Source organism: Lacerta agilis, chromosome 2 (genome assembly GCF_009819535.1).
Source record: "Lacerta agilis isolate rLacAgi1 chromosome 2, rLacAgi1.pri, whole genome shotgun sequence".
Taxonomy (NCBI): domain Eukaryota; kingdom Metazoa; phylum Chordata; class Lepidosauria; order Squamata; family Lacertidae; genus Lacerta; species Lacerta agilis.
The window spans coordinates 32,843,645-32,863,740 of NC_046313.1; the positions used below are offsets into that span (position 1 = coordinate 32,843,645).

Genomic DNA, 20,096 nt, shown 5'->3' on the forward strand with positions numbered 1-20,096 from the left:
GAATGGGACTCATAGATAATTGGCCATCATCTGCTGATAAGTTCAAGAAAATAATCCCTCTCAGAGCACAGAATGATTGGGACCAAAAAGTCTCTTGGAGATTCATGCACTATTATTTTGCTTTTTTTTTAGTAAATTTCCCCAGCGTTGTATTGTACTGGATAGCAGCACCAGATTTCCTTTTCTATCTTGAGAAAAATGTCTTTACCGCTCTCACATCACCACAATGCCTCTTTCTACAGCAATTCCTGCACCGCAGGGCCAGAGAATAGCCACGTATTTTAACTAAAATTCCTAAGCATACATGCTCATATACAACCACCTCCACTAGTCCAATAATTTAAATATTCTTCTAAAGCATCTGCCAGGAAGTATTATTTGACTACTGCATTTATGTTAATGAATTCTTCAGATTCATTCAAAGCAAAGCACATTCCCTCTTCGAGGCAATGCCACCCCCTTCTCCCTTGTCATTCGCCAATGCATATTCATTTCTCATTACCCAAGAGCTATGCACGTTTGAGCTGCAGACAGACATATATGCTATGTCAGGTTTATCCTGTTAGGTACTTAATGGTGTCACACTTCACTGGCTTTCCCCCCACTTCCAGTTACTCTTGAAGGGTGGAAATGCACAAGAGAAAGGAGGCAGCAACACAGAACAGAGAATGCTTACGGTGCTAAGTTCCTAAACATAATTTATAGCAATGTGAAAGCCTGGGAATAAACCAGATTTTTTTTTGGGGGGGGGAGTTCCCCATTTTTGTATCCCCCCCAATTTGTTTTCCCCAAATGGCTGCCTCTTCTGCTTGCTATTGCATGCTCTTAAAGGCTAGAAGAAACTACAAATGAGACTACTCTGGCTACCAAGCCTGGCTTTGAAGAACCAACGCAGGCACCTGAGGTATCTTTGCATCAAGTGGTGAAAAGTGGAATAAGACACCCTTCCCCAACCTGGTGCTCCCCCATATGTTTTGGACTACAACTCCCATTCTCCCCAGCCAGTGGGGATGCTCACAGAAGATGCTTCGACTGGTTCAATGCCACTAGGAACACCAATTGCAAATCTACCATTGCTTTTAAATACATTATGTAAAAAATAAACTGAAAATGAAAGTATACTGTTCTCAACTGTCAGTCATCATAGGTATGGCAGAAATTGTGGTGATGAAAACATGGAAAACCCAAAGCCTTTAAGAAAAGAAAAAAGAAAATATTTCCTTGTACTGTACAGTGGAACCTTGGTTTTCGAATGTAATCCGTTCTGGAAGATTGTTTAGACTTGCAAAACGTTCGAAAACCAAAAACTGAAAGCGGAAGTCTCAATACAATAGGGAAACTCAAAACGGAAGCCGCATGGCACGTTTGGCTTCTGAAAATTGTTCGAAAACCGAAGCAGTTACTTCTGGGTTTTCGGTGTTCGAAAGCCGAAACGTTCAACTTCCGAAACGCTCGAAAACCGAGGTTCCACTGTACTTAGGCTAAGAAATATTGAATATTGACAAACGCACAAGATTCCTGTTTTCTATTGAAGGCGAGACTATCCAAGTGTACTTTTTTTTAAGCCGTTGAAACAATGTCTTCATGTAAATCTAATTTAGTAGACCGGATCACTGGGGTGGTGAACTTTTATAGCCAGCATGACTATTAGGAAAGAACTGCCTCCTGTTTTAAAGTGCAGCATGTAGCCTACTGTGGGGAATTGTAACAGTACTTTCCTTACTCTGCAGGCAGTGCATCTACCCAACTGATTCTAAGTATCAGGTTGCTAGTGGGGTGCACTACACTGCGCAAAGCTTTACATACTTAAAACAATGGGACCGTGAGAAAGTCAATCAGAAAGTACTGTACAGCAGACACTTCAGCAGCATTCTCCTTTCTGTATGCTACCCTTTGTTGCCAAAGCCCAGTATAGGGGGGGAAAAAAGGCTGGAAAACTTAAGAGGAATCTTATGAGATATTTTCTTTTTCTAAGTGGAGCGAATTTATGTTCACTGCATTACAGATGTTGTAACCAAACAATGAGCTTGCTAACTTCCCAAACCCACACTACAGCTCCTTTCCTTCCTCATTCAGGTGAATTCATTTCAGCTATGGCAAATTATGGTCTGTTTGCCCAAACTGAGGAAACTGGCATTTGAGGGGAAAGGGGGAACATGAACAGACAGAAAGCTTTGACCACATAGTTAAACCATGGTTTCTGCATGACACCTGAATCAGTCTACTCCTGGCCTGTCCAACCGGCCAATCACGATATACCGTTCAATCGTAGGATGTCCCTGGTCGTTCCTGGTCAATTGTGGTATCCTGACCACCCCCCTCCAAGAAGAAGAAGAAGAAGAAGAAACAGCTCCGGTCAATCTAATGGGTAGATCACTGCCAGTTTCTTTTTCTTTTGTAGTAGGAGTAGATGGCAGTCTCTTGGAAGTTGGATGTGTCTGGTCTACTCTAACATGTTAATAACTGCAATAGATTCAACACACACATACTATCAGATCAATCAAACCATATCCTTTATCACCTGAGGATAAGAGAGCAACAGCTTACTATTTGCATAGTGCACACAGCTTTTCCATCATTCAAACGTGTAATTATCTCTATTGTATTAATACCTCTGTGTCAAAGGACATCCATCTCCTGCTCTCGGCTTTTTTTTTGCCAAACCAAATATATCTCCCATCTTGAGGTTTTAGGGTTGTGTGTGTGTGTGTGTGTGTGTTTTAAGTGCTTTTGTTGCAGCTTTTCCGTTAACTTCCTTGAACAGGAGAGATAAATTGCATGTTTTATTCCAGGTCAGTTCCACCAACGCCTTAATATTTACTTAGCACCTATTATTAGAAGGCCTGACTTGCTACAAACCTGCGTTCTTTGTAGCTGCATCATTTTTTGTCATTTGGTCATTGTGCAATCCCCCAGGTCGCCTCCCAACACTCCCCTGCCAATTCTGCTGCTAGCTGATGAGCCCACAGGAGACGGCAGAAGTGCTTATTACTAGTCCCCAACTACATGACCTTACACTCTGCACTATCAAATTCCATCCAATTTCTAATTTTCTATTCTGAGGTCATGCATTACTTTCCTAATCCTTATTTGTATTGACTATGCCTATTGATTGCCAGTCATCAGCAAAATTTGGCAAACAGTTATCATACCTCTTAAGACATTAGAAACAATGAAACTGCATTTAGGCTAGACTGTCGCAATTGTTTCACTTTTAAAAACATGAGTTTAATCAATCAGATCTACTTTGCTTCCTTTTGTGTACTGTTTCAAACTCAGGCTCATAAAACAAATATTTTTTTTATTACCAATTAGTTTCATTTAAATACAAAAACAATGTCTATTCTGCTTTATCTGTCCCCAATAACTTTTGAAAGTTACAAAATGTTAGTATGCAACAAAACTAAGCTTCTCTTGTTCTTAGCTTTTCATAAATATAAAGAATTTAATGAGATCTATCAATGTGACTGAAATATACATTTTTAAAACCCATATGTCAGGGAATTGCCATCGGCAGGGCGGGAGGTCTTGTTGTAAGGTGTCCTGACACCTCCTCAGTAGTGAAACCTCTTCAAGTGGGAAAAGCAGCACCTCCTCCAGCGGGGAGGGGCAGGCTAGAAGCAGCCAGGCGAGACAAGGGCTTGGAGATGCTGCTGAGAGCCCCAGCACGCCTCATGAGTTTCACTCAGAGGGGAGCACGCCACTTCCGTCGTCCCAGTTGCGCAGAGGGGTCAAAAGGAGATTGGGGAGGCGGCGCTTTGGGGTGCCGAAATTCTTATGTTGGGGTCACAGCCGGAAACCGGCACTCCCGGATTCTGCGAGTGACTAGGACGGCCATGTTTTCATGTTCTCTGTACTGTAAATAGTCTGCACCAATAAACTGTTGAAAGACAGTTGAGACTCATGCCTGATTACTCGTGAGCAGCCCTAATGCAGACCTGACACCATAATTTTAATCTCTGCACATTTCAAGTCAAGTTCAAAACACACAATATTAACATCACCCAGGCCTCAATCACAGGGCCAAACTGGAGAAGAGGTTAGCAGATTCATGATGTGGCCTCCCTTATTTTTTGAAGATAAACTTAGCTAGGAAAACTGGATGAGAGAAAGAGGGGTGTGTGTGTGTTAATCTTTCCCTTTGAACTGTTTCCTTAATGTTAACCTCCCATGATGTGGAGGGTACATGTACCTGTATTTGCTGTGGAGCAAATAACTGCTGCTGAGAAAGGGATTTTAAGTGGGAAATGGCACCGGCATAAAGGGTTAAACCCTATCCCTTCAGGAATGCAGCCTTGATTTGATCCCCTCCCTCCCTCCCTCCCTTTTGGGTTGACTGACTACCAACATTTCCCCTAGTTTGGCTCTCACTGGGATGGGAAAGCCATGCATGCACTGCACCCGTTCAACTGCACCAGGGAACATCAGAAGAGCCACTGGCCCTTCTAGACCAGCATCCTGTTCTCATGGAGGCCAACCAGCTGCCTGTGGGAAACCCGCAAGCACTCACCCCTCCTGTGGTTTCCAGTAACTGGTATTCAGAAATCTAAGAAAGAATTAAATATGAGCCTATATGACATTTACATGCTATTTCTACTGGCGTCTTTAGTTCAACTGGCAAGAGTATGCTGTACCACATTCTTCTTCCCAGAAATATGCAGCACGTTGAGGACGGAATTTAGGTGCGGGAGTGAAGCAACTTGTGGTGCAAACACATGGTCTATAGTCTAATATACCTGAGTCTTGAAAAGGTTATGTCTGCAACTCTCTCATCGGGCATCTTTTAAACTGAAACTGCCAACTTTTACTGGCTGCCACTGCATCTCTGCCTGTTAACAAGTTCTTTGGGTGACATTAGCAGTGGATTACGTTGGTTCCTATACCCTCCAATCACCCTGGTTGATTTCTGCATATTGTATGGTTGTGAAAGGTACAGGAGAAGGCCCAGCTGAAGGTTTTCAGGTCAACTGGCAATTATCCTTTAAATAGGGAATTCAGCAACTAAACCAAGCATAGCCGCCCTAAAATCTCCCGCCTACCTTTCTTCCATGAAGTCTCTGCTGTGCCTACAAAAACTGCCTGCCAGAAATCCAGCTGCTGTGTACATCAAAAACATTTCCTGCTCTCCCACACTCTGCTCAAAACTATTTTTACTTACCGGTAAACCCTGTGATTTTTTGCGCTCATCTCCTTTAACACCTAACTTTTAACATCTTGGCCTACCTGAACTGTAAACTCTCCAAGGCCTAGTCTCTGAGTCGCAAGCTTTTATAGTTCTAGAGGCTAATATTAGATAGAAACCATTGCATAGACAGAAATAATTGCACAGCAGAATAAGCAAGTCTGTTGACCAACACTGGTAAAAAAAAATGCCCTTTTCAAATTATTTAACTGATTTTTGGTGAAGGTTTTTGCTTGTACCACTGCTATTTTTCTAGAATAAGAAGTTATAATAGCAATGTTGCCCATCAGAGAGGTGCTGGAACTGAGTTCCAGTGAGTTATGACTGAAAAGAGCTAAAACAAAACCAGAATGAAAGAAGAAAAATGCCGTTTTATTAAAAACTACAACCATGTTACAACACTCAGAGGTAAAAGGTGCATTCTAGATGTCCCCCACCCTTTACCTAAAACAACTCATTTTATAAAGCCTGCAATAGAAACTGAAATCTCTCCAGAAAAATCAGCCCAGCGACGTCTATGGGAGGAAAGCTTGCAATATCAGTCAAGAGGCCAGAGTCCCTCATCAAATACTTATCTCATTCAAAACAAGCAATTTCTTATAATTTCTACCCTGAATTTTGCAAAGATCACACAAATACTTTCCCTACCCTGCCAAGTTTCAAAACAAACTGCTGAGCCATTTTGAACTATAAGCCATAGAATCTACTGCCCTTCGCCCAATTTTTCATTGCGCCACTCAACCTTAACACAGGGCTATGATTATGACTTGAAGTTAATAATATTCTTAATAAATCAAAACAGAGGCATTTAATTTTTCTGCTCCTGTACCTACCCCCAGTACTACATATTTTTTTATATAAAATGCATTATAGCAGCTGAATTTCCATTTTAATTTCTCATGGACACAGTTTTGTACAATGCATCTACAGCAAAAAGAAACCATAGATGCTAAGGTGATAGAAGGGGGACACGGTCACTTCACAAATCCAGACTACTGAATTTTCCCACTTCTGCTCTACATCTAAACATACATTGCGCTAAGTTTTCTCCCTCATCTTCCTTTTCACATGTACAATTTAGTTGCATTTTCTGAAAGCAGAGATGTCAGTACATAAGCTCTCAAGGTTCGATTTTAGGCATGGTTATGATTTGCTGAATGTTTCCTATTAAAAATGTATAAAATGTATAAGTATACAACTGGTCAACGTGGTAGTAAAGAACTGGATTCAAAGACCTCATTTATTACTCAATAATGCAGAATAGATCAGCCCCATTCCACTTCTCCTATTACTACATTGAATTGCAACTCATTACCAAACTTAAAACCATGGAGACCTGGCCTGAACAAAGACATTGGATTCTTATCTTATTATACATGACAAAGCTATTTTTTGCCATCTCACCCCTTACTTTTTCCTGTAAGACCAATTGCAGTCGTTAACAGTCATCAACAGATTTTCCACACCTATCAGCCAATCACCCATTCCCACCACCCTTCTGAGTAATACCCCTCCCCACTCTCTCACTATATATAAGGGTCTGGTTACTTCTGTTTCAGTGTATCTGAAGAAATGTGCATGCACATGCAAGAACAAACTTAGTTGGTCTCTAAGGTGCTGGAAGGGATTTTTTAATTTTGTTTCGACTATGGCAGACCAACACGGCTACCTACCTGTAACTTCTATTACTACAATTACTAAAGTATTCCTGGCTATTAAAAAAATAGCATTTGTGAAGTAAAAGAATTATCAAATCAAAAACAGGACTACTTCTGAACTGCACAGAACGAAGTAGAATCAGCCCTTTAGCCTGGAAGTGAAAATGGGCAGCTGACAAATTAGCTTGCTTATCTAGATGGCTCCACAGATGTTCTGTAATACAGGTAGCCATTGTGCAAACATAAAAGCAATCCATTACGGCTGCAGTCATTATAATCCTCTCAAAAGGTCTTTGTTCTAAACATACCCATATTCTAATACTAGAAAGGTCTTTGAGGGCTAAGGAGTGGGCCAACACCACCATGCTCAAGCCACAATTTTTATAATGCATAATGCACTTTTAAACAGACATCCTGACAGCTTATTAAGTATGAGTCTTAGCCTGTATACTGGCTGCAAACAAGTGGTTTATTTTTTTTTAAAAAATGCTGCTAGTTATCAAATTACTTTGGCAATTGCTCAGCTACAGCTCCAGGCTTCTACAGACTCCAGGTAATTGTTAGTGGTTAGAGCTAAGCGCTTTCTTAGTAGTTAGCCCTTCTCATGAATGCGCCCCAAACCATAGCAAAATGTAGCATAGGCCCACTGGGTATGCCAAGGACCAGGACAACAACTTAGATGGCTCCATCACTACTTCTTACTCTGGGATTGCCACCCTTTATTCACCCATTTTTAAAATGGGGAATCCAGACTCTATTGTTGGGAATCCAGTGGTTTGACTTACAGTATCTTGTTTTTTTCTGAAGAAGTGTGCATGCACACGAAAGCTCATACCAAGAACAAACTTAGTTGGTCTCTAAGGTGCTACTGGAAAAATTTTTTTTATTTTGTTTTGTTTTTTCAGAATTCATTTGCAGTAGGGGTGGTGTTTGTTTGCAAAACAAATCAATTGCATTACCAGTCGCCCCTGGTGAAGAGGCAAGGCACTATTGTGTAATTGGGACTGCTATATTTATAGGGAAATATATCCACAGCTTTCTTCTTTCCTTCCCCCTTCCATTTTATCATTATTTGTGATGATTGAGCAGATTAGTGATATCAATTGTCTTAGTGGCAGTATCTGCTCAGCTGATAAAGAGGGTATAATTATTTCCTCTAATATTTTCTCGCAACAAAATAGCACTATTTTGCTATTAAAAAGTGAAAAGAGAAAAGAATGTAGTATGATCAGTATTTAAATCTTTCCCCTGTGGGGACAAACAGAGACTGATGCTAGGGCAATATGGGAGGGGGGACTTTTCTTGACTAATCTGGCAGCAATCAAAAGGAAGGAAATATGGACAGAATCTGAAACAGGAAACTTTTCATTAATACTGGAAATTACTTTTGAGTGTCACTTATAAGTAAACATTGTAGATGGATCTTTGCTATGGAGTAGAGCACAGTGCTATACTAAGTGTAGTGTGGAGTCTCAGTTTTAATAACATTTATAGCAAACTATAAAAGAACAATGCTGCACTAAAGTATGGAACCACCCTTAAAAAAAAGCAGACACTGCAATTCTCTTTTTCAGATAAATGGTGTTACCCTTCAGAATAGCAAGGGCACATGCTGCAAAGAGACAAATTCCTGCTCTTCCAGTAGCTGTATTTTTGGTACAAAAATTCTTATTGCATTATGGTGACGAAAATACTGCTTTGCTCCTCATCTTCTGCCTACTCCAAACAGTGCCTTGGGAAAATAACTGGAAGCCCCAAATCTCTCAACTGAGCAATGATCACATACCTTTATCTTACTGCAAGAATGTTATCTTTTCACCAGATTTAACATCAGCAGCTACTTTTAAAATTATTTACACATACAGTACTATTATGAAAGCTGAAGAAGTGATACTGTTTCACAGCATAAAACAGTAACTGCTAAAACCACATTGTTTCCAATAAACTCAAAACAGGAATCCAAGGCAGAACATTAAAAAGCAATAAAAAACATCTGTTTGCAGGTGTCCTCTGAAGTAAATGCTACAGAAAAAAGCATGAATAAGTTGCCCTTCATTCCAAACACCTTCCATTAAACACGTTTTTTAAAAAATATATCCAATACTTTTGCGCATTTTACAATATGGTAAGTTGCAGTTTAGATTACAAGACCAATATTAGAAAGCTACCATTTACAGCTGCTCAGTCTTAAAGCACAGTATCTCAACCAGGTCATTCACCTGTACAACAGATTAAGAATGATTACTTCTGATCTGACACTATATGATAAGACTAGAACCCTATTAAAATACATTTTATTCCACTGAAACACATGCAATAAAGTGCTTGCTTCTGTCCTTGGAAAAACCAAACATGTAAAGCACTTTAATTGTTTAATAATCTTCTATTATCACAACTTTTGGTTATACAGCGAAATCCAATGTTAGGCAGAGTAAACCCATTGAAATAATGGGACTTTAACTTACACCCATTAATTTTAATTGGTTTTAAGTTTTGTAAGTTATACTAAGGTGTAGTTTAATGCCAGACTTTTGAAAACATACACATTTGAGTTTTAAACATTATAATGATACGTTCATTCCTGGTTTTTGTCTCTTAGTCACACTGCTGTAGCCTAATCTCTGCCCCAAACAAGGAACCATACTGTACATTAGTTCTTGTCTGTATGGCTTATTCTGAATGCAGTGTGTTTTTTTTATGTGTTTGTGATACAAAATACATACCCTAGAGAAGAACTGTACCTGGAGATGAAGATATTCTGTTAGAGGAAGATGGACAATGCAAAAAATCTCCTCATGCTAATAATTCTGAATTCAAAGCATTTAAATGGAAAAAGGGGTAAAGCTATTCCAGACACATTAACAGCTGCCATCCAAATTACTTAACTTACTTGCTGTATACACATCTGTGCTTCAATTCTGATTCACAAAACAACCAAAACAACTGAAATAATGACTTGAGGAAAAAGAATTCAACAACAGAGAGGGCAAGGACTGAGATAGATTTTCCCAAACTGGGTGCTGTCAGCCTTAGAGCCTGCAAAATCCCTCACATAAATAGTCAAAACTATTTATATCAAAACTCAAGAAGGGGAAGAAGCTTTTCTCTATGCACTCATCATTTACTACCTCAGTTTCTTACATTCATAGATATGAGGTAATGCTTTGTAGAAACACACATTGAAAATAATGTGTTTAATTCAGTTATAACAAAAACGTTTTTAAGAGTGACACAAGAACAAAAGTAAAATATTTACTCTAGACAACTGATCAAAATAGTTTGCTACTAAGGCAAAATGCATATTTTCAAGAGGAGATGAAAATTAAGTGTCCCTATCTCCTTAGAAGGGACGCGGGTGGTGCTGTGGGTTAAACCAGAGCCTGGGGTTTGCCGATCAGAAGGTCAGCGGTTCAAATCCACGCAACGGGGTGAGGTCCCGTTGCTCAGTCCCTGCTCCTGCCAACCTAGCAGTTCAAAAGGACGTCAAAGTGCAAGTAGATAAATAGGTACCGCTCTGGCGGGAAGGTAAACGGTGTTTCCGTGTGCTGCTCTGGTTCGCCAGAAGCGGCTTAGTCATACTGCCCACATGACCCGGAAGCTGTATGCCAGCTCCCTCGGCCAATAAAGTGAGATGAGCACCGCAACCCTAGAGTCGTCTGCAACTGGACCTAATGGTCAGGGGTCCTTTTACCTTTACCTATCTCCTTAGAAGTGCTTTGTATATAGAACTTGTGCATTTTGGAGCAGTGAGGAAGCTCATTTACACCCTAAGTATTTTGAATACAGTACTTGCATAGCTACTGCTTAACTTCCCATTATAGTTTAAACATGTCTTTTTATTTTCTTGTTTTATCATCAGGTTATTGCTTTTTTAAAAATAATGTGCAATTAAATCTCTTGAGCAGCACTTCTTTGAAAAGTTATGGGATTAAAAAAAATGCAATGATCATCTTATCTCTCCTACAACACTGCAGCAGATTAGTTGATGCAGTTTGCGTTACAACTGCCTGCAGACAAAACAGAGACAATGACTCCTCATCCTAAAGGCATCTGGAGAGCAAGGAATACATACATTTGCTACATAGTAAGGTAAAAGACTTCCCTCAGGAAATATCAGTATACTTGGTGTTTTCACTACTTTCTGTATATTTTAAGACATTTCAATTTTAAGAATTCTATGTTTAAAAAAAATTCCCCCAAATCATTACTCTAACCATCCTTCCTGTTGCCCAAATGAATTCTACATATTATAACAAATGCAGCCATAACAAACTTTGTTTACAGTTTGCATATAAGTCAAATGTATCACATAACATCCCAGGAACCATTTAGGTAATGACTTAATCACTTGTCATTTTATTGGAGTAGAAGATATTTCTATTTCATTAACGGTACTTCATTTTGAACAGGGTATTAAAGAGATCTATTACTCGTTATGTATCCATGAAACCCTTACATAGAATGATCTAGAACTATAAGGTGAATAGAATTTGGTATGCTAATGAGACTTAGCTCTGTTTTCTACTTTTCATCAGACCCAGGTCTGAGAGTGGACATATTTGGGAATGTAATAAACTTTGGGGGCACCACACACACATGCTCTGCAACTATGCACACATCTTGCACTCTCACTCCCCCACCTCCAACACTTAGGCTTGAAAGTAGTCTTCTGTTGACTACACTTTCCCTCACCTTTTGCAATTAAGCTCAAAAACTAAACCCAACAGACTCTTTAAAATCTAATTGGGGAGTGATCTTCCTGGACAGTGCAACCAAGGAAAGGGCTAACTTTGTGCATTAAATCATCTCCTGTTGGAGCCAAATTTCAGGCATAATTGCTGAGGGCAAGAGGCGATGAGCCAATAGGTTTATTCCAAGCCTAGCAGCAGCTTCGCAAAAAAATTCATTAGGATGGGCACAGCTGGGGTGGGGACGATTTATATTTTCATCCCCAGTGGTGATTCCCCCCCCCAAATGCCCCCACATTGCAATTAGCCTAATATTCAGGACTAATATTAAAGAAGGGGAGGGAGTCACTGTGGGTGCCAGGACAGTTCTGACAGGAACACATACACCCACAAGCGCTATGTTAGTAGTTCCAAGGGTAGGCTGAGGAGGAACAAATCCAGATATAATGACAGGGAGACTTGGGGCTACCTCCCTTCATTCTCACAACAACCCTGTGAAGTAAGCTAGATAGAGCATGAACCATTTACTCAAAGTCACCCAGTGAGCTTCAAAAATGAACTGGTAGTTGAACTCTGATCTTGCTGACCCGAGTCAAAATTCTAACTACTACAATAAATTCTGGCCTTACTAAACTTGGAATACTTAGCTCTCACCTATGGCTCCTGGAAGCTGTCAGCATGTGACAGTGGCCACACCCTGGGAATGGCATTGACTGGCCAGCTAAACCAGGTGAGGGTAGCTGATGTGTCTCAAGCCCTCAGTGAGTTTGGGACTTCCCCTGTGAGACTCCAGCAGATTGAGCGGACAAGACCAATAGTGGGTTCAATGGTCAAGAAGGCGGTTTCTACATGTCCTGTAGAGGGAAGTGAGGGCAAATGGGGCTCGTCAATTTGGGAAGGCAGCCTATTTGGGAAGGAAGACTCTGATCCTAAACCTCCACTGTCTTGTGGGAAAAGGCTGAGGAGTAAATCCTACACAAATCAATAGTGGAGTCCCCAAGAGAGTTTTATGCCTCGTTCCAGCAACTCCTGCAGCCAAACTGGTGCCAAATGTATCGATCTGCTTTCCTTTGGACCACATTAGTGAGGTCGAGGATGGGGCTTGGTGTCTGGGCAGCCTAGGACCTCCATACACACTGCCAGGCTTGCACCCTGGGGAGGTCACTTCAGTGCAGCTAACACAGCGGTTTGACTTCACACTCAGAGGTGCACTCCACTGTCACTTGAGACGGATGGATGCTAACAACACAGAGTAACATTAGCTAACAAAATCCACACTAGCTAATGAACTTGGGTGTAAGGACTATCCAAAAAGATGAGATTCCAATCACTGCTCTGAGACAGGCTGCTGGAATTATTATTCAAGGAGACACTTAAAAATAAAGATTTCAAAAGCACAAGGCCCAAGTTTATACACTGAAATAAAATTAATCACAGACTTTAACCTCCAGAGCAAACTAAGGAAAGTAAATGGCGAGTAACCTCGCAATATATACAACAGTAATGGAGCAGGTTATCCATTCAATTCGACAGACCTACAGCAATTCCAGTAAGCCTTTTGCTTTCCTTCAGTCTCAAACCACTGTGAATGCCAGGTGGTTCCTAAGTAATCCCCCAAGAGAGTAAAATAAATGTCAAGAAGCAAGAGGTTTGCTAGATGTGGTTTCTTAGGTGGGTAACATAGAATAATGCTTCAGAACATTAAAAACCTAAGCTAATGCATCTTTCTGTTAATCTTTCTGATATCCTCTACATACTGAGAGATTTGAAATATATATTGACAATTATGACTCACATTAATGTTTGTAATGAATAAATGCTGATTGCCCTGAGAAAAGTTGAGAGCTCGGGATGCTATTTTAGCTGAAATGCACAACAAACTCAAAGGGGAAAAATAATACCAGCAGCATTTATTTTATTCTGTTGTACACCACCTTTCAACCCAAGTGTCACAGGGTGGTGAGCAATAAAATACAAGAAAACACGTGAGACTTCCCAAAGTCATTTGCTGAGCTGCAAGGGTATCATGAAAGGCTCAGGATTATTCTAACTGCCACAAACTTAAACAATCAGCACACAGGGTTCAGGGACAAGAAAGAGTTCAATGTTCTTGGCGTGAAATGAATTAAGAAACACTCATGAACATAGACATGTTTCTAGAAACAGAGAACACATCCACAGGACTCTATGTACCTCTCCACTGGCCTACATATTTGAACTGTTAGTAAGCAAACTCATCACCTACCTCTCCATCTATGAGGCTTCCCCAAACCACAATTTTCCTGCATTTTCTGCATGATATGCTTATACAATTCTGGTAGAACATAAGTTAGACCAAAGCTAGGGGCAGGTGGAGGAAGGGTGACAGCATTTTATACAGTTTCATCCAAAGCCCATGAAATTGTATAGTTTCGAGTCTTTTAGATTTATTAGAATACATTTTAAGACTTAAGAAGATAGTCTGTATAAGCTAAGACAACCTCCTGGTTAAAGACATCTTATTCAATAGAGTATGAGTTTTAATCAATTCACTTTGTATGTATGTACATAAATCCCACAGAATTGCTCTCCGGAAAGGGGTGCATGAACGAATCACAGCAAGTAGATGGAGAGGGTGTGTGTGTGTTTGTGAAATAAATACTTTCAACACCAATTCTTTTAAAAATCTAGTATTTGAAAAACTGAAGTGTGTACGATATTAAACATGAAACAGAACATAAAGAATACAAGTGGTGGAATTCAACATCAAGCTGTGCATTGCAGCTTGCCAGATGGAATGACCCCCCTCTCCCTCCTTGTGCACTGTTCTAAGGGCTCTTTTGACACACATACCCCAGCCAATTTCAAAGGGACACAAAGCAGGAGAAGGGGGAAAACCCTTACAGGGCTCCTTAGGTGAATCCAGCCCAAGGTTTGCAGGCTTTAGTATTGTGTACCTTTTACAGCAGGGGCAACTAACTTTTTCTGACCTGAGGATTATATACATCCTTGGCCAACTGTGGGGGGACACACACACATGCCAACAGGGATGCCACCAAACCTTCCTCCTCAGCTGATTTGTGCAGATTAACTGGGAAGGGGGCATTGACTTGATGAATGGGGAGGTGGCAATTTGTATCTCCCCAGCTCATCATATCAGTCATCTGATGAATGTAAGTCGCCGGACCCAGCTCATCACATGTTGAACCCGATACCTGTATCTGGAGGGGGCAATCTGCATTACCATCAGGGTGCTGAGCTGGGAAGAGAATACTGCATCTCCTTTGTTTTTTGTTTTCTTTTTGCTTCTTCCAGCACCAAAATCAGTTGGGCATTCAGTGCCAGATCAGGCCCCCTGGTTGGGAGTTAGTCACTTCTGTTTTACAGTATCATTCTTTAAGCAACAGTACATCTACCATTAGGTAAATACCACGTCAAGAGGAGGATACATCTCCAAATAAAATTCTGGACAATTGGCATCTGTACATTACCATGAGCAGTATTTACTTGCAAAATAAATAAAAGGAGCCCAAAATATTTCCAAATTAAACAGGAACACTGTTTTTATTTATCATACTCGTCAACTGAACACATGTTGCAACTGTAGTATAATGGAGAAACCAACCTACAAAGCAAGTTAGATAGCAACTAACCAACCTATGACCTATTCTTACATGCACTTACACAACCATAGCTTAAAATAAGCCTGAACTATGCGAAGCAAACCAAAGAAAAAGAACTTAGAAGAGATTTTTCAGTAATCTCATTTATGAGTCAGCAGGCAAGGGTAAGAAATCAATGGAACAAACCATAGGGGGAGAAAGAATGTGTATGCAACTTCTGGTGATGGATAGAAATTAATACCAATAACCCAGTAAGTCCTACAAACTGACATGAAATCAATAAAGTTTTCATTTTAAGAAAATTCGAAAAAAGAAATGGCTAAAGATATATTATTAATTCCAACTTATTGCAGTAATTGTATCTAGTTCTCCAAAATGCTGAGGATTTGCAAGTTTTACACAAAGCCACCACTAACAGCCTAGAAAGTATCTTTATTTTGCCAAGATACCTAACTGTTAATATGCAGAAACAAGTACCGAATTGGCCCGAATATAAGCCACCACTCCCAATTCTGACCATGTTAAAATGTGGCTTATATTCGTGACCTTACGATATAACTGCCAGAACAGCTGCCCTAGGTCTGCGGACCTGCCTTGCCTTCCAAGGCCGGAATGGAGAGCGTAGCCCCACCCAGGATACTATCACGAGGGCCGTGGGGATGCAGGACAAAGGCGCCTCTCCTGACCGCGGCTCCCAAGCCTCCCCTGAACCACTGGAAAGAAAGGGGAAGGCCGCCAGCAAAGCAGTACAGCCCCCCCCCCCCGGAAGCAGCCCAGAAGCATGTGGGCATAGTACCCGTAGGATTTTCCTCTACATTTGCTATTTACGGGTGTGAATGCCTGTGGAATTTTAAGGGAGTGGCTTATATTCGGGTATTGTCTCCCCCCCTTGAATTTTAAAGTTGCGGCTTATTTGTGGGTACGGCTTACATTTGGACCAATACAGCACCACCTCTTTTCTGTTTCTACTAATGCAGCTGCTATTTTACAATATGTGTATTCCTCACCCTAACAGACTTGAGACAAATGAAAATGAAAGAATTGGGTTGGGCTCTTTGCATTATTTGAAGTGTTATGATTGGATTAATGAGCGATAATTTTACAAAACTGCTCAGTAACACTTCATAACAAAGCAATGAACCACAACCTATGTATTATGTCCATTATTTCAGATATGGCTTCCTAAACTGCACCACCTAATTCCCAGAGGGGGAGGAGGAGGAGAAAAATGTGTAATGGGAAATGATTGTTTATATAGTCACCTGGCTTGCATGGGGCAGTACAAACCTGGTTGAAAGTATACACACAGATCTGGAAACATTTCCTGTGACACCGATTTATTGTGACAAAGACAGGAAACTCCAAAAATTACTGGCTAGTTGGTATACATTGTGAGATATGCTGGTGAGTTTTGATCCACTCCACCTCTACTTAGAGAGAAGTAAGAAATTCATGGTTGGTCTGAATCTGAGAAAGGGATTGGTCAAAGTTTTTTAAGCCTCTTATCTATGGAAAAAACAGGATGTTCACTCATGCAATTGTAATCCTATGGATTTTAAGCTATCTGAAACCTAAAATAAAATGTAAATTAAATTCACCCATTTGACACTCAAAGAATATACATTTTGGCATAAATACTGAGTAGTGGATTGCAGTGCTTATTTACTTATTACATTATATCCCACCCATCCTGTAAAAAACTAAAGGTGAAATTTATGGTTCTCATCCTCCCCTATTTTATTCTAATCTGTTGAAACAGGACAGTCACCATAACATAGCTCAGGCCAAGAACACTCAGTGAAGTTCTTGGCTATGTGGTGATTTGAACCAGCATCGCTATCATTTTATTATTTATAACCCACCCATCCGACTGAGTTTCCCCAGCCACTCTGGGCAGCTTCCAACATACTGTATATACCGGTAAAAACAAAATAAAACATTTAACATTTAACTATTTGCCTATCACCACACCACACTTATGGGCTTTATAGGCTGCCAAGGCTGCTGGAATTCCATGTAAAGTTGAATTTCTAGGACAGTATCACGTTGGGTGGGTGGGTCTGAATATATGGGAGCTATATATAAATTTAGAAAGGCTCTGTAATGAAGTCTACACGTACTATTTTGCAAATTCCATGATTTCTCACTGTGGGAATAAGGAAAACTAGATAGAATGCAAAATTCTGATGAAGAACCTAGAAATCACACGAAAAGGCTTCCAAGTTTATTGCTGCAAAGGAGAAAGCTCATACTGTATTTGAGATATGTGTCCATTTAGGTAGCAACAGAAGCCTTTCACTTTTAGGTTGTAGCTTTGAAGGTCTCCCCCGCCCCCAAGTGACGTTGTTATCTGCTCTGTACGAACTTAATGGACTGTGTTGCAGGGTTGGGGGTGGGGTGACTAAAAGTGACTTAAAACATGCCAATTTTAAAATTAATGCACCACTTCCTTTGAGAGGCACACATAATTTCCATATCAAAGGCACTGCTACTTAGAATTGCTTATAGTACTTCCACCCATCATAGCATGCAGTTCCTCTGTTACTTTATCACAAGCTTTTTGACCCATGAAACATTCATTTATAAGTCCTCTTGGTATTACTTTAGTGTCCATCCCTTCCCGCTAATCTCGTGCCTCATATGTATCACCACTCAATGAAATTTGAGAAGTAGTTACGAGTTCACTAGACATAAGGCCCTTGTCAACATTCCAAATAACATGTAGTTACTAGCATACAGATGCACTTGTGAGGGAAAATGTAGAGTCATGAACTCACTCAGGTCTGCAACCCCATGGGCATAAACAGGAACCTTTTTTTTAGGCCTCAACTTTGCGCTCTTTATGTAAGTTACACAGCACAAACACTTACCCATTTCCTATGTAAACAGGGGGTTGGGGAGGTTGCAGGGGTTTTTGCCCCTATGAATTCCTAGCCTTCAACATCTCACACTTGCAACATTCCCTTTGCTTATGCCACAAAGCAATGTCTAGTACAGTGTAGCAAAAAACTGAAAACAACCATATTAGTATAAAATATTTGTTTAGAGTTCAACAACAGATTGTGGAGAACAATATTAATATGTATTCTCATTATGTTTTAGCAAATAGCATTACAGAAACCTAAATTAATCCAAATGATTGCTAATGAAATGCACATTAAGTCATAATTATGCCCAGTAGCTTTCTGTACACCCCAAACAAGCTCCATCCCCACATATATTTGTAATCCTACAGCTTTACTGTATCCTCTGCTTAAAAAAAACAAACCAAACTGAATTTTATGCAGTTCCTCAGAACAAGAAACCCTCAGCAGATATCACTGCAGTTAGTCAGAGAGGCCACAATTAAGCTCAAGAACTAAGATTTCCAATAGATCACCTGAATTCCCACCCAATACATAATTGCAGGTAGATGCCCAGATCAGGAACAAGCAGAACTGAGATCCTATCTCTTGGGGAATATATCCACTATTGCGGAATATAAACCCAATATTTTCAGGAGCTACAAGCAAAGACAGAAGAATGTGGTTCTCTCTTTCCTTTGTGGTGCAGAGAGCATAATGGGTGGGAGAGAGGAGGCCTAACAAATAGAAAACCCGTTTGGTCCACAAGCTGCTGCGCATCCTTAACTGGTGCAAGGTGGGCCCCTGCAAGGCGTGATTGAGACACGAGGCCACGACGCAACCCCCGAGTCAGAGACCATGCCCAACGTTCGGGGGTGGGGGGCACCCCAAATACTACACCTACCCACCCACATGGCCTGGAGGCTCACACCCCACGGAAGCCCTGCCATTCCTTCAGAGTCCTGCCTAAGGAGCCCCCTCCCCAGCTACTATTCCCCTCCCTCCCTCGCCGCCGTGTATGCAGATGAGATGCAGATGAGATGCAAACGAGGCCCAGGGCGGCGGCGGCGGCGGCTTCTCCTCGGTTACCTTGGTCTCCTTGACGTGCTGCTTAATGCCCTCCGGGTACCACTGGACGCGCACGTAGCCGCGGCGGAGGGGGCTTCCTCGGCTCTCCTCCCCGCCGCAGGGGCCCCCGGACTCGGAGCCCCCCGAGCTGCCCGCTCCGCCTCCCCCGGGGCCGCCGCCGCCACTGCTCCCTCCGCCACCGCCGCCTCCTGCTCCGGGGCCTCGCCCCCCGTCGTCGTCCTCAGAGTCCGAGTCCTCGCCATGCATGACGCGGACGAGGCCGAAGCGCACCGAGCCCCGGTAGCGGCCTGACACCAGGTCGTGGGTGAAGAGCAGCCGCTGGGAGCCGGCCGTGGCGGCGGCGGGGAGGGCGGCCGTCGCCGGGGCTGCCGGCGGGGCAGCGGGAGCAGGCGGCTCCGCCATGGTGGTGGCTTGGCCGGCTGAGGCGGGGAGAAGGAAGGGAGGGGGAGAAGGAGGGAAGGAGGAGGAGGAGGAGAAGGAGAAGAAGAAAATGTGGAGGAGGAGGAGGAGGGAAGAGGAGGAAGAGGAAGAGGAAGGGATGGCGGCGGCGGCAGCAGCAGCAACGGCGGCCGCTTGGCCCACACAGCGCAGTCACCGTTCGGCGAGGGCGGGGCTACAACGGCCAGGCCCCGCCCCACTCTCCAAATAGAGGCAGGAGAGGGGCGGGGCGGAGGCCGAGCGCGGAGTGCGCCGGTGGGAGGGGCACTTGCGTGAGGGAGCGAGAAGGAGAAAAACGGTGGGGGAGGGGGGGAATAACCAGGGCAGGGGGGTGGGAAGGGTTTGAAGGAGGGCAAGGCCGGTGAGGTGTTGGGGGGACTTTGGCATAGGGACATAAGGAGGAAAGCGGGGGTGAAAGGTGAGGTGGGTGGGGAGCTGAGGGACGGAGAAAATGTGGACGGACGGACCAGGACACTGTCCACCCCTCCACAAAGAAAGGGGCCCGAGTTGAAGATGGAGGGAGGGTCAACAGATAAAACGGAAATAGTGGGGAGGTTGGGGGAGAGCATAGGAACCAACTCCTATAAAATATTTGA

General features: G+C 42.1%; 1 protein-coding gene across 3 annotated transcripts in view; it reads right to left on the reverse strand.

The window, feature by feature from the left end:
* The window catches only part of UBE2O (ubiquitin conjugating enzyme E2 O), a 57,911-nt gene extending 38,432 nt beyond the window's left edge, over positions 1–19,479 (reverse strand). For all 3 annotated transcript variants that reach the window (XM_033139407.1, XM_033139406.1, XM_033139405.1), the window contains exon 1: positions 19,063–19,479. In XM_033139407.1, coding sequence (XP_032995298.1) covers positions 19,063–19,464 — 402 coding nt within the window. In that variant the 5' untranslated portion in view covers positions 19,465–19,479. The remainder of the gene's footprint in view (positions 1–19,062) is intronic.
* Positions 19,480–20,096: the final 617 nt, after the last annotated feature.